The sequence below is a fragment of the Rhinatrema bivittatum genome, chromosome 11, assembly GCF_901001135.1.
Source record: "Rhinatrema bivittatum chromosome 11, aRhiBiv1.1, whole genome shotgun sequence".
Taxonomy (NCBI): domain Eukaryota; kingdom Metazoa; phylum Chordata; class Amphibia; order Gymnophiona; family Rhinatrematidae; genus Rhinatrema; species Rhinatrema bivittatum.
The window spans coordinates 44323996-44337897 of NC_042625.1; the positions used below are offsets into that span (position 1 = coordinate 44323996).

Genomic DNA, 13902 nt, shown 5'->3' on the forward strand with positions numbered 1-13902 from the left:
AAAACATAGGGTGCAAAATGCTGCTTCCCAAACAGGGGTAATATAAGTAATGTTCATTTCTCACTGTAATTGTCTCTCTTTTTGTATTATTTCTCACTGCAATTTAAAATTGTCCAACTACAAAGGCATATAACAATTCTGAAGAGAAAACAAATCGCTTTGCAAATGGTAAATCAGATTTCAGTGGACAACGGAATAAAAAAGTCCAATTTAATGTTACAATGAAGATAGGTCCCGATGCAAACATTGCGGCAACTCTCCAATCAAGATCATTTGAGAGGCCAGCTGGCTTATTTTGAGGCCTCAGATGCTTTGAAGTTTCTTACTGAAATCTTCTGAAGCAGGCAGTGGAAATCTGCCAACATGTCCAGAACCTCAAAGAACTTGGCCTTCGGTGCATTTCAGGTGTTGTTCAATACCATAGACTGGGCTTCTGTTTCTCTTTGCTGGTCCCTCCCCCTCGCTGTGCTGGCGTTAGATAATAAATGATGATAATAAGTAATATTGATGAAAGCAGCAAAGAGATATCTTTCAAGTTTCCTATCACAGCCAACAAAGCTCACACACAGATTTGATAACATTATCAATTACAAAACAGACCAGATAAAAGCTCATTGTAGACAGTAAGGTCAAGGAACACCCTACCCTTCCATTCCCATTTGCCTCAGACCTTGAAGTGACAATCTGTTAGCCTCTGTTCCAAGATTCAAGCACTGCCAATCACAACACAGCTAGACATCATTTTGTCAAAGTTTTTGGGCAGTAGCTATATTTTGTAAACACCAAACCAACAAAAATGGGTGCAAATGTTTTCTTCTGCTATAGAGTTTGTCCGGTACCTAATTAGAGAGACAAGTGCCACCTATAAGGCCATGTCTTCTCTCAAGATGTACACCGTTTTTCTTTTTTTGTGTGTGTTTTTTTGATGCAGTTTTAAAAAAGCAGTTTTATAGAGATGCAAATAAGTTCTTAAGCTTTCTTCCACTTTGTGAAGCAACTTAAAGTCCGATTAAGGTACAGAAAAGTTCGTAAAACCCTCTCCAACATCTGTATTACTGCTGGCTGGGGAGCATTAAACAAAGTGGAAGAAAGCTTAAGAACTTTTTTGCATTTCTATAAAACTGCTTTTTTTAAACTGCATCAAAAAAATCACAAAACAAATTAAGAACAGTGTACATCTTGAGAGAAGACATAGGCTTATGGGTGGCACTTGTCTCTCTAATTAGGTACTGGACAAACTCTACAGCAGAAGAAAACATTTGCACCCATTTTTGTTGGCTTGGTGTTTGCATAGTATTCTTAGGGTGTTTTCAGATTAGAGGCATTTGGTGTCCTTTGCAGCACATATATTTTACAAGCTTTAGTTTTTTCCCCAATAGCCATAATCACAGTAGCCATATTGGTTATGGCACATAACTGATTGATTGTTGCTAGTGTTGTGTTTTATTGGACCAAAGGAGACTTAGCCAAAGATTTAACTCTGTATATGTCCTTTTCAGACCACATAGGTCCCTTCCCGAAGAGTCAGCTCATCTGACTGGACCTCAGTGGTCCTGAAGACTCATGTGCACAGCTCCATCTTTTGATAATTTTTCTGTTGGCACAATTGCATCTACAATAATTCAAACATATTTGCAAAGCTCTATGCATGTGAAAAAGAACTCAAGAGGATATTGCTATTCTCATATTCTCCGAGGCTGATTGTTTTCTGGAAAAATAAGGGGTTTCTAGCGCACAACAGAGTACGGCTGCCTGGTTTTACACCAGAGTTAATGGACTGCAGGTCCATCTGTCCTTTTTAAAGTGCTTCTTTTATGCTTCACGGCAATAAAGTGCATCCGAAGATTATCTTCCGCAGGTTAAAAGCAGAATGGGGTGGTGTGTAAAAACAAAAAAGTGGACTGGAAATGAGATGTGCAATCTCAGCATGCAGGCAATCTGTCCGAACTGTATAGTAAACAGATTTAGCAGAAAGTTTATTTTCTCACCTCTAATTAGATAAAGAGCTGGATAATGAACTGGACAAGGTGTACAGGGAAGCTGCTCTGTGTTGAAGAGAATGCTTGCATTATTTATGGGAACAGATGCCTGGACATACTAGGCTTGTCACATTAAGCAATATAATCTTTTATTTACTTTCATTTAGAGAAGCACAGCATGGATGAAACATGCATAGGGTAAAAGGTCTGACATCTCTAATTGCATGAGAAGTGCCATAAGCCTTCTAGAACATAAATCATTACCATGACATGGCTAAAACACATGGAAGCTGACTCTAAAAACTCTCCCTGCAATAAATGGCATTATTGACAAGCTTCCTGAGACTGCAGAGGTCTGCAGCTGGTTGATGAGTTTTATACTGCACGTCTGGGGAAACAGCCAGGCAGTATCCATCAGTCGGTGCTGTATTCTGTAAAGGGCAATGGACATTTTCTAATACATCAATATAAGGCACACATTCTGGGACTGAACTTGGGGACAATATCTGGGGTAAGTTAACCATTGGACTGGTCCGGTGGCTCAGTGGCAAGGCTGAGGACCCAGGTTGGTTCCCAGGACCCAGGTAGGTTCCCAGGACCGGCTGGTACTGTGGCTGCTGTGGAGGGCAGCACTTATGGCCCTGAGGGAGGAGGGAGTCCCAGTCATCATGCAACAGTGACACCTAGTGGCCAGATTTAGGTCCCATGATTGCAGGGTTTTGGAAGGAGCACCGTTGCAAGGCCCCCTGGCCTAGGGTTGTTTCTGAGGTACCCGGTCTAACGCAAGTTGGGAGGGGATATAAAATAGGGAAAACAATCTCCAGGCAGCTGGGAATGAGGGCTCATGGAACCAGATTCCAGCCCTGGTTCTGACTGAACAGGAGGAACTTCCCAGGATAAAAACAAAACACCAAAATAAAGAACCAAAATGTTAACTGTTACAAAGCAGAAGCAGTCGAGAAAATCTCCAACAGCTGAGTCAGTGCCATTACAGTTTGTGTTTTGCCTTTAATTTCCCAACATTTCTACCAAAGGGCAGACCCTGTCGTGCACCGTTAAACACCAAGGACACAGCAGTAGCCGAGTAATTAATTTCTGCTCTAATTCCTCTTCGCTTCTGCTTTCAAAATGTATTGGAAAGTGGTGGAGGGTAATAATCAGGAGGAGAAAGTTGCTCTTGCGTTATTTGACAGTCCCCCAGCATGCTGCCATCCTGACACTGCTTCCTGTCTGCCACTGGCCTTCCATGCTAAACAGCCCCTGGGCACTGAAGCAGTGAGAAAGGAGCAGAGGGCAGACAACATTACTCTTTCCCAATCTTGTAAATGGCGTGCTTTCTCTGCCTCTAGTGGACCTTTATGGGGAAAAAAGTGTGAAGGTTCTCTGCCTAAGGTAGAGGCACGTGTTTGTACACAATGCAACTGCTAATGTAGCGCGGTGAATCACAGGAGTGACTCCACAGAGTACAGTGACGTACTGTTGGATATATTGTAATATAGGACAGTGTATTGTTGTACCAATCTTTCCATTAACTTGGGCGAACAGTACAATAGGATGATTCCAGGTCACCTACCAAAGAGTAATCTAGCATGTGAAGTGATATTTAGGGAAATGCAGGGAATTTTTTTTTTTTGTTTTGGTTTATTTTATTCATTTTTTTTATTTCATGGGCTTTTTATTTCATTTTTTTTATTTTACTTCATAAAATAGTGTGCATTATTCACAAACAGCGCACTATTTGCAAATAGTGTACTATACTTTCCACATGAATGAACCCACATATTTTCAGTACTTTCAGAGAGACTGTATATTCATTTCAGGGTAAAACAAACAAATGAAAATGCCTGATTAAGTTCAGATTACTAAATTGAATGCACATACATAGTAATATTAGTTAAAGGGTTTAAAAGTCACCGAGGAAAACTGTCATACAGAGGTGGAATTAAAAAGATTTAACTGGCTAACTTTGGAAATTAGTTTGTTAACTCTAACTGGTTAAAAGTTTCTCCTATCTGACTGGCTAAATTTAACAGGCTTATTCAAGCTGCATACAGGGGTGCAGCTAACCCAGGGAACAGAATTTAGTCAGTTAGTGCTGACTTTCAGTGCTAGTCTGTTAAGTTACCCAGTTAATGTCGAGGAGAAAAACAGCAGATCTAAACCCAGCTGGGCAAATTTTGTTTAGCTAGATTTAAGTAAAATTTCAGTTGAAAATCTAGCCAGTTAGGCTCAGCTGAAAATGTGGTTAAAGATACCCAGTTATCTTTCATGCTCAGCAAGGTTTTGAAAATGGGGCGGCTGATGTTTAAACAGTGATGACTCAAGCTGCTACAAATTTCAAGAGCTATTAGCTAACTGCAGGTGACGCTGGGAAACTCAGTGGATTGACTTTCATGGAGCTTACAAAAGGAATTAATTTCAAAGTATGTTTGGATTTTGAACTGCCTTGAATTGTAGCAGAATATAATATTACTACAGTTATTTCCTTCTCCTAGGACCACAGTGTTTTAGGATATGCAGAGCTCACACTGATCTAATCTCTCTCCTGGTCTAGTTCTGAACCATTGATTTGAGTCCCCCCCACCCCTGTCCCGTCCCGTTATACTGAGGAACCCAGCAGTGTTACTACTCCATGGCACTAGCCCCTTCCCTGTTAAGGGGATGAGTTGAGAACAGCTTTCACGTACCAACATTGGTATATTCCAGGCCATGTAAACATGTGACTTGAACTCGTCCATCCAGACCTCCGCGGCTCGCAGGGCATTGCGCTTTGCATAGTAATCGATATCATTGTTGTAGGGTTTTTTTGTGCGCTCGATGTGGGCAACTCTGGAGCAGGGTAGCACCTCCATGCTTCCTCCACACTGCCACACCTGAAAGGACATTGTCAGAAGCTTTAGACCGGCGTTCTTTTCCCAGAGGCCATCGCTGACTGCCACGACCAGTTAAGAGCTCATCCTTGGACACGAGTTTATTAACCTGCTTTTCGAGAAGAGCTTACAACTGTGTGTACCTGATGAAGTAAGATGTGGCTCAAAAATGTACGCTGAGCTTCAGCACACATTTCCTTTACTGAAAAAAAAAAAGAGTTCACTCCCCATGCTAATGGAAAGCGAGTGCATCGGAAGTTAAATAAAAAAATGTGTGCTAACCCAAAGATGCACACACAGACATATACTTGCACACAGATATACATGGTTTCTGCACAGAAAACATGTTAGGTACACAAAACTTGATTTATCCACACAAAACGTGTTTTGTGCACCGAAAATACGATTTGTGCACAAAGCTTTGCACACAAATTGTGTTGTCTGCACATAAATCCCACGCACAGAACCCCCACACCAGGCTCATTCCCCCAGAAATGTTACTCCACCTCTGGCAAGGAGTTAAACGTTAAGAAAACATCAGTAAAGCTGACCCAGCTCTCTGCACTGCGGAGAAATGGTTAATGCCTTGACTGGCGTTAGACTTGCATGGAGGAGTTGCTCATTTGTGCGCCCATTTTTTTGTAGCTGAAATCCTTTTTAACTCAGGAGAGAAGCTGTAAGGCATAAAAAAATGTGTGCACAACTGCAATTAATATATGTACACCGCCATGTGCATCTTATTACATCGGCCTATGAGTTATATGCCAAGGAATCAGAAAAAAAAAATAATCCCGATAAGAGGCTCAAACAAAATCCAGAGCTGAAAGCCAGCATTTGAATGCAAGGAGCAAGCAAGAATATTTGTATACCCTGTCCTCTTTTCCTCTCTCCCTTTGTCAACTTGGATGATAGGAGGAGGAGAATAGCGCTCCTCCTAACTTCTCACCCACATGCTAGCGTTTCAGTTTTCTGCTCCCGAGGGGCTTTGAGCCCTGGGTGGCTGCACTTTCGCCCAGCCCTAGTTATAGCCCTGAAGAAACCTAAGATGTGCCTTCATCTTCTGGCAAACATACATCAGGGTCGGGGCATCTCCAGAAGAAATTCACCTTTTTGTATAATTGCACAATGAATGGTTTTAATAATCAGAGTGACATTTATTTAACACATTTACATACCGCATAATTAGCTGAAGCTACAAAAGCACTTTACAAAATAACATATATAAAAACATTAAGTAATAAAATAGAGAAACATAATTAAAACACAAACAGAAACCATGACTAAAAAACTACTTTAGGATGTAAGCATCTATGTTAGTGATTAGGATACTGCTCTTTGTCCCCAGCTAATGCTGCGATCTACAGTGTCGCCATTTCATTGACTGCACAGTTTTCCTGTTCATCTGGACATGGTTTGTACTTTTTGGATTCCTGAATTTGTACATTATCTGAATGACAAATTTATGCTCTCTGACGTCTTCTAGACGGGACAGATGCTTAACACAGCAGCAAAGCTAGAGAGGTGCTAAATTCAGCAGCAAGGGAAATAGTGTGAGAAGTCACTAAATTCAGCGGAAATAGTTATTTACCATTGATAAACTCAACTCTACAGATCCCTAAAAGTCTGGACTCTTCAAGGGCTCTCAACACCATACTGGAGGATTTTCAGGAACTTTGCTGGCCTGCTACCCATTTAGCTGTAGCCTCACATTCACTAAACCTTTTCCTCGCTCACCACAGAATAGGAGAAAATGAGGTCACTATTCAGCAAGCTGGTGAGCAGGAGCGCTATCTGGGTAAAACTACCTGAATATTCAGTGGAAAATACCTGATTAAAGTTGCTCAGATAAAGTTATCCAGTTTCACCCACCTAACTAACTGGGTAAAAAGCTGAATATCAGCACTCGCTGGCTAAAATGTAACTGCTCCCCTAGAACACATGCATCACCTCTTCTTTTTAGTCAGCTAAAGTTTTTGCGGGTAATGAAACCCAGTTAGAATTTTGACTGAACAGCAGGGGGAAATATTCAGATCTTGGGTTTTGGGCAGGTAATTCAAAAAGTTACCCAGGCAAACCCTTTGAATATCGACCTGTTAGAAACTGAGGCTCTGGAGCCTTCAGTGCAAACAACCCAGATGAGTTGGACAAAAAAACCCCCAGAGGGGTTCCCACAAAATGCAGGAGCATCCAACATCACCATAATTTGAAAGGTGGACGTGCTGCATGCATGTGACAGGCAAACTGCACCCTTTGCAAGTCCGCGAAACATGGGATGCATGTATGCAACATATGCATTTCTCTAGGGGAAGGCAAGGCCCAGCCTGCTCTTTGTCCTAAACTGACCAATGCATTTACTTGTAATCCGACTTCTTATTCTCATGCTTATCCCCACATTTTAATTAATGCAAAGATACTTTTCCATTCCAAAGCTTGCAGAAGTAGATATCTGTAACCTCAGCTTGGGGAATACAAAATATAATCAGTTGGTAAAGGAAGTCCAAACCTGTTACTGACTATAGGGTTCTTCAAAATGGTCGAGCAGTTGATATAAAGTGGTCCTGGCTTCCTCTTTTTCCAAGCAGGCACTGGAATCTTCAACAGGAAAACTCACCAGCCATCCACTTCACTCGATTCCAAACCCATCAACAGTCAGGCCAAGTCCTTTTGCTGCTACCAATTTGCCAATTTTTTTTTAAGGAAATATGTACAGTATAACAAGGGAGATCACTGGTTCTCCAGATCCCACAGCCAACAGCAATAGCAAGAAACACGAGGGCATGAGCAGTAAATATGAGAGATTGAGTTAACTGCCAACATACCCTGAACTAAAGAATGAGGTTCATTCCTGCCAAGATGTGCACGAAATAAACCCATTTGGAGAGACTGCCCCCGAGAGAAGTCAGAGTCTGGCAGAACCAGTTCCAAAGTTCATAATTACTGCAAAGAAGTTAAACCCTTACTTCCCCAGTATGGTGGAAATAAAGGGATTTTCCTTTCTGTTTTTCCCTGAACGTAACTCACCTTGAGCTACCAATGAAAGGGCCTGAGCTAAATACACAAACACATAAATATTCCTTCTAGGGGCACTAATGGCCTCAGAGCAAAAAAATTACTTTCATTACTTCCACTGAAAAACCCTGCTTGCCAGGAAAATTCTTACTAAAAGGCAAATAAAAAGAGGCATAGCCCACTGCGAGTCTCATTTACGCTCACTAGATGTCAGGGCTGGCATCACCATTCCTTAAGGGCCCAAGTCCCCTTTTTATTATTTTATTTCATTTATATTCCGCTTTTTGGCACTTCAAAGCAGACTACATTCGGGTTGTGTAGGTAGGTCCCTGTCCCCGGAGGGACCCCTTCGTTAATCCTTTAACGAATACAGAATGTCATTCGATATGGGTGGAGGTGTAGGCACTGTTATAAGGCAGCAAGCAATGACAAGAGATTAGATTGTTTTCTAGGTAAGTAGCATTGTTCTTACTGGTACTGCTCTGAAGTGAAAGGTCTCAAATGTATTACGGTGTGTGGCAACGTGGGCGATAGCGGCTTGGGAAAGAGCCAGGAGGTAAACTCTGGTACGGGGGCGGTTCTCTCATAAGGCAGGCTGAGGTGGCGGCCTCAGGCGGCAGAATTTTGGAGCAGCAAAAAGGGCCCCTCCAAAACCACACCTCTGCTGCAGCCGCCGCCTCACCCCGCCCCCAAAGTCACACATCGGATCGGGCGGGGAGAAACAGAACTCCTGCCCGATCCGCTCGGTGGCAACACACGTCCCTAACCCCGGGCAGCAGGAGTCGCGTTTATCCCGACGTCATCTCCTGCTGCCGCAGGGCCAGTCTTGCGGTAAGCTGTGGCAGCAGGAGATGACGTCGGGATAAACGCGACTCCTGCGGCTGCTCACCCCACAACTGGTGACATAAGAGAGGAGGAGGATGGGGTGGCTGACAGCGGACACCATCTTACTGGCAGCTGGAAAAAAGGCCTAGGCCCTATGTGTGTGTGCCGGTGACTGTCTGTGTGGGTGGGTGTCTGCCTGCCTGGGTAGATGCGTGACTGCTTATGTGTGTGTTGGAGGGGGGGGGGGGGGTGAGAGCCTGGGTGTAGGTGTGTGTGTAACTGCTTGGGTGTGGGTGGGTGACTACCTGTGTGTGGATGACTACCTGGGTGGGTGGGTGAGATTCTGTGTATGTGTGGGCGAGAGGCTCTTTGGGGGTGGGTTTGAGAAGCTCTGTGTATGGGGGTGGGTGGGTAGGACCCAGTATGTGTGTACTGTATATAAGGGAGGGTGATTGGGTCAAAGCCTGAGTGTAGGTGTGTGTGTGTGTGTTTGTGTTTGGTGGGGGATGGTCTGTGTGTGTGTGTGTGTGTGTATGACTTCATGAGTGGGTGAGATCCTATGTGTTGGAGTATGTGTGTGAGAGAGGCTCTGCGTTGGGGTGGGGGGAGAGGCTCTGAGTGGGGGGTGGGGGAGAGAAGCTGTTTGCATGGTGGAGAGGGGTTGAGAGTCTTTGTGTGCTCAATGGGTGGGTAAAAGCCTGGGTGTGAGGATGTCTGTGTATGTGTGACTGCTAGTGTCTGGGTGTGTATGAGATCCAATGTGAATAGGTGAGTAAGAGCCAGTGGGTAGTGTGGAAGAGAGCCTGTGTGTTGTGTGCATATGTGTGAGGGAGTGAGAGCCTGTGTGTGGTGAGTGGATAAAGTTTTTACAGCTCCCCCTACACCAATCAACAACAATTTCAGAGCAGCTGAAAATTGAAACATCACAGGAATGAAGATTGAGAGATTTTTAAAATTAGCTTTATCATTGGACACGTGTGCTGTTTTGAAATTTATTTTGGAAAATTTTATAAACATTTTTTGAGGTTATAATTATTGGTTTTCTACTCAGTTTTTAAATATTCATTATTTTTATTAGTATGGTTTTACTTTTATGCTTGATGTATTATATTTATTTTTTGGTGTTTGTTGGTCTCTTATTTTGCCTTTGGTAAGGGTCTGTATTCTGTTTGTGTGATCAAGTTGAGGGATTTTGCTGTGTACAGTTTGTGTAGGTCTATAGCATTCCGTCTTGTTGTTTTTTCAATAGGAGGTGTATTGGTCTTCTAAGGCCTGATGTAATATTTACAGTGCTGCTCTTTCCTAAGTAGAGTTGTTGCTGTTTGAGTTTTGGGAGTTAGTGTTGTTTTGATATGGCAGATTTGTCTTTTGGGGTAAACTGTAGGCTTGACAGGCTAAGATAGCTTTTATTGGTTATGTAAGTATTGTCCAAAACTACTAAACATGAATTATTGAGACAGTATAGGATCCATCTTTAGGTAAGAATGTCTCTGATCTGAAATCTGAAGAAGGGACTTATGTAGTTTTATGTAGTTTTTGTACAATATTTTTAGGTACATGTATTTTTTTTATTTTACAGGTATTTTAGGCAGCCCGGCTTTTTCTTTTTTCTAAATAGGAGATATGTTAAAGCATGATGTAATATTTGCAGTGTTGCCTTTTTGTAGTTTGAGTGCTGGCAGTTAGTGCTGTTTTTGGAATGGGGAGTTTACTATATTGTAATTCTTTATTCATGGCTTTCTGAGGGCCAAGCCCACATCCATTACATGTTACAACAGGCCTAATGCCATATGGGTTCCATGTGTCTTTTGTCTCTAGGAGAGAGGGGGTTTAGGGAGCGAGACTGCTGTAGACTGGGGAGGGCGGGTAGGTAGCACATATGGGAGGAGAAGAGAGGACTGAGAGAGTGATATTGAATCCCCTGCGATAAATGTCACTGTACGCTGAGGAGGAAAGTGGTGGTGATGTTTGTGGCCTGCCCACGGGGTTCCCACTCCCTACAGGCAGAAGAGAAGAAAGTTGGCGGCGGCGTTTACCCATCCCCTAGGTCAGTCCCCTTTCCCTTCCTAGAGGGAAGGGGTGGCTGAGCTGACTGAAGGGGAAGTTCTCACTCAGTCTCCTCTTCACTCCCCTTCACATAGCTCTGCTCCCCTTCCCTTCTCTTTAAGAAGGAAGGGAGTGAATAAGTGAGCAGGAGGAGAAGGGAGTGGAGTTGGGAGAGAGAGGGAAAGGGGAGGGGAAGGGGGGAGGAGTGAATGAGGAGAGAGAAGAGGAAGGGTGAAGTTGTGGGGGAGATGGAGGGTAGGGGAGAGATAAGGAAGGGAGGAAGTGTGGAGAGGGAAAGGGAAAGGGAAAGGGAAGGAAGAGAGAGGAGGAGTAGGAGACGGGAGAAGACATGAAGGAGGGGAGAGAAAGGGAAGAGGTATAGGGATATGAAAGGAAAGGGAGGAAGTGTTGGGGAGAAAGGGGGAGGAGAAGGAGGTGTGAGAGGAGGGAAGGACAGGGAAGGGGTTGAGTGAGAAGGAAGGGGGTGAGTGAGTCAACTGTTTTGAAATTTTTTTAGCATGTTTTTACTGTTAGATTGATATTTTATATTTCTTGATTGTAGTTTGTTTTATAAGGAATGGTGATGTTTTCGATTTTCCAATGTTGCACTGCATACAGAGCTGGCTTCTTGCGGTTTCCAGTACAGTTTTTGTCTGCATTCTATTTGTACTTTATGGTCTCTTTATTCTATATTTAGTGAGGGTCCGTATGTTCTTCATGTTTGACCGAGATGACCGCTACTGTGTAATCTCTGTGAGGGGTGTATAGCAGCCTGGCTTGTTCTATTTTCCTAATATTGGTGTATGGGTGTTTAGGGCCTGGTATAATATTTACAGCATTGCTTTTTCATAGGCAGGGTTGCTACTGTTTTGAGTGCTGGCAGTTGGCTCCAACTGCCAGCACTCAAAACTGTTTTGTATTATATTGTAGTTTGTAATTCAGTTTACTCACGGCTTTCTGAAGGCCAAGCTTGCACCTAACGCACTTCACAATAGGTCCAATACTACATGGGTTCCAAGTGTCTTTTTTTTTTGCAGGGATTTCTGGTTGGAACTACAACAGTGCATGTAAATATAAAGTATATATTATAAGTGATGTTTTACTTCAGAGATTGTACTTTGTCCTGTTTCATGTAAAATTTGTTATTATAAATGCATAATTTTTAATTGTGTATGGGGAGGACAGAGGGCTGGGGGCAGGAGTTGTGCACAAGGCTGTAAGGTTCACTTAGGACACCTAATACCCTTGCACCAGCCCTGAGAGTCACACATACAGCCACATCATTCAGTCATCTCCAACTTCCCTAGGGGGGGCAAATGCCAGGGAAGGTTGGGAGGCAGGTGGTAGAGTTCCTTCCGGCTTCCTAGAAATATCTACCACTCCTCTGGGAATCCTGACCCAGCATCCTCCCTTTCCCTAGCATTTCAAATAGCCAAATGGCTATACTCCAAGGGGGATCTCCCCTTTTTTGCTTTCTCGTTGATTTGACCTGTGCTGGGCTGCGCCGGGGGGGGGGGGGGGGCACATACTCTCTTTCTATATTATTTACAGTGAAAAGCAAAATCAAACAAAGAATGCAGCTCATCTTAAGTTCAGGTAGCACATAGACATTATTTATTTATTTTATTTATCGAGTTTTATATACCGTCATTCGGTTTCGCCATCACAACGGTTTACAAAGTTACGATGTTTAACAATGTTCGAAAAAAAAACCAAAACTGGTTCATATGGTAGTTAACAAAGTAGATATCATTTATGAACTAGGTTTGTAGATTAATCAAAACATATTACAGAGTTGAGTAATAATCATAAGTTTCTTGGTTCCATCTGTTTTCCTGGTGTTAAAGGAAGGGAGCGGAGTTTTGAATCAGTGGGTGAGTTGGTAGGCTTTGGTAAACAACCATGTTTTTAGTTCTTTTTTGAAAGAACTAAAAAGTTTTCTTGTATTCTGAGATCTATTGGGAGGGTGTTCCAGAGTTTGGGGCTTCCAAGTGAAATTACTCTCTTTTGAGTTGAGGTGACTTGTTTGGATCGTGAGGGAGGAATCTTTAATAGTCCTTTGTTTGCTGATCTGAGGTTTCTGTTTGGAGCATGCAATTTTATGGATGAAGAAAGCCAGTTTGATTGTTTTTCATATATTATTTTATGTAGTATGGATAGAATTTTGTATTCAATCCTAAATTTAATTGGGAGCCAATGTAGAGAAATAAGTGTGGGAGTGATGTGGTCATGTGTTTTTAGATCCAGTGAGTATTCTTGCAGTTGCGATTTGCAAGATTTGTAGTAGGTGAATTGTATTAAGAGGTAAGTTGAAGAATAGGGAATTACAGTAGTCCAGGTTGGAGAAAACGAGTAGTTGAAGGACTAATCTGAAGTCGTTGGGGGTGAGGAAAGGTTTTAATTGACGTAATGTTAGGAGTTTGTGATAACCATCTTTGATTTTAGCTGTGATGTGATTTTTGAAGGAGAGTTCTTTGTTAATTATGACTCCAAGGTTGCATGCATGAATGACTGGAGAGATAGCCACTTTTTGGTTTATTAAGTTGACTGGAGGTGGTTGAGGAAAGTTGTTCTTTCTATCCAGAATGATAATTTCGGTCTTATCAAGGTTTAGTATGAGTTTTATGTTGGATAGTAGTTGCTTTATTTTGTTTAGGTAGGTGATTGGTTTTTTGTAGGTTTCTTCCAATGAGTTGATTATTGGGATTAATATTTGAATGTCATTTGCGTATATGAAGTGGGTAAGGTTAAGGTTTGAAAGGAGGTGGCAGATTGGAAGGAGTTAAATATTGAAGAGAGTCGCTGATAGTGCGGATCCTTGGGGGACTCCGGTGTCAAGGTTTATTTTATTTGAAAGGGTGTCGTTGATCCATACTTGGTATGTTCTTTGTGATAGATGTGATATGAACCATTGTACAGTTTTTTCTTTTGTGCCAATTTCAGATAGTCGTTCAATCATAATAGAGTGGTTTATCGTATCGAATGCTGCTGATAGATCGAGTAGTACCAGAAGGTAGCTGTGGCCGTTTTCAAAACCTTTGAGTATACTGTCGTTCAAAGATAGTAATAATGTTTCCATGTTCAGCTGTTTTCTGAAGCCAAATTGTGTGGGAAGTAGGATGTTGTTTTCTTCAAGGTGGTCGCTGAGACGGGAGTGTACAATTTTCTCGATG

At 42.4% G+C, this 13902-nt stretch overlaps 1 protein-coding gene across 1 annotated transcript in view; it reads right to left on the bottom strand.

The window, feature by feature from the left end:
* The window catches only part of GALNT9 (polypeptide N-acetylgalactosaminyltransferase 9), a 249449-nt gene that overhangs the window by 22283 nt on the left and 213264 nt on the right, over positions 1–13902 (bottom strand). Inside the window, exon 7 of the mRNA XM_029571589.1 lies at positions 4667–4852. Within this exon, the coding sequence (XP_029427449.1) occupies positions 4667–4852 (186 nt within the window). The remainder of the gene's footprint in view (positions 1–4666; positions 4853–13902) is intronic.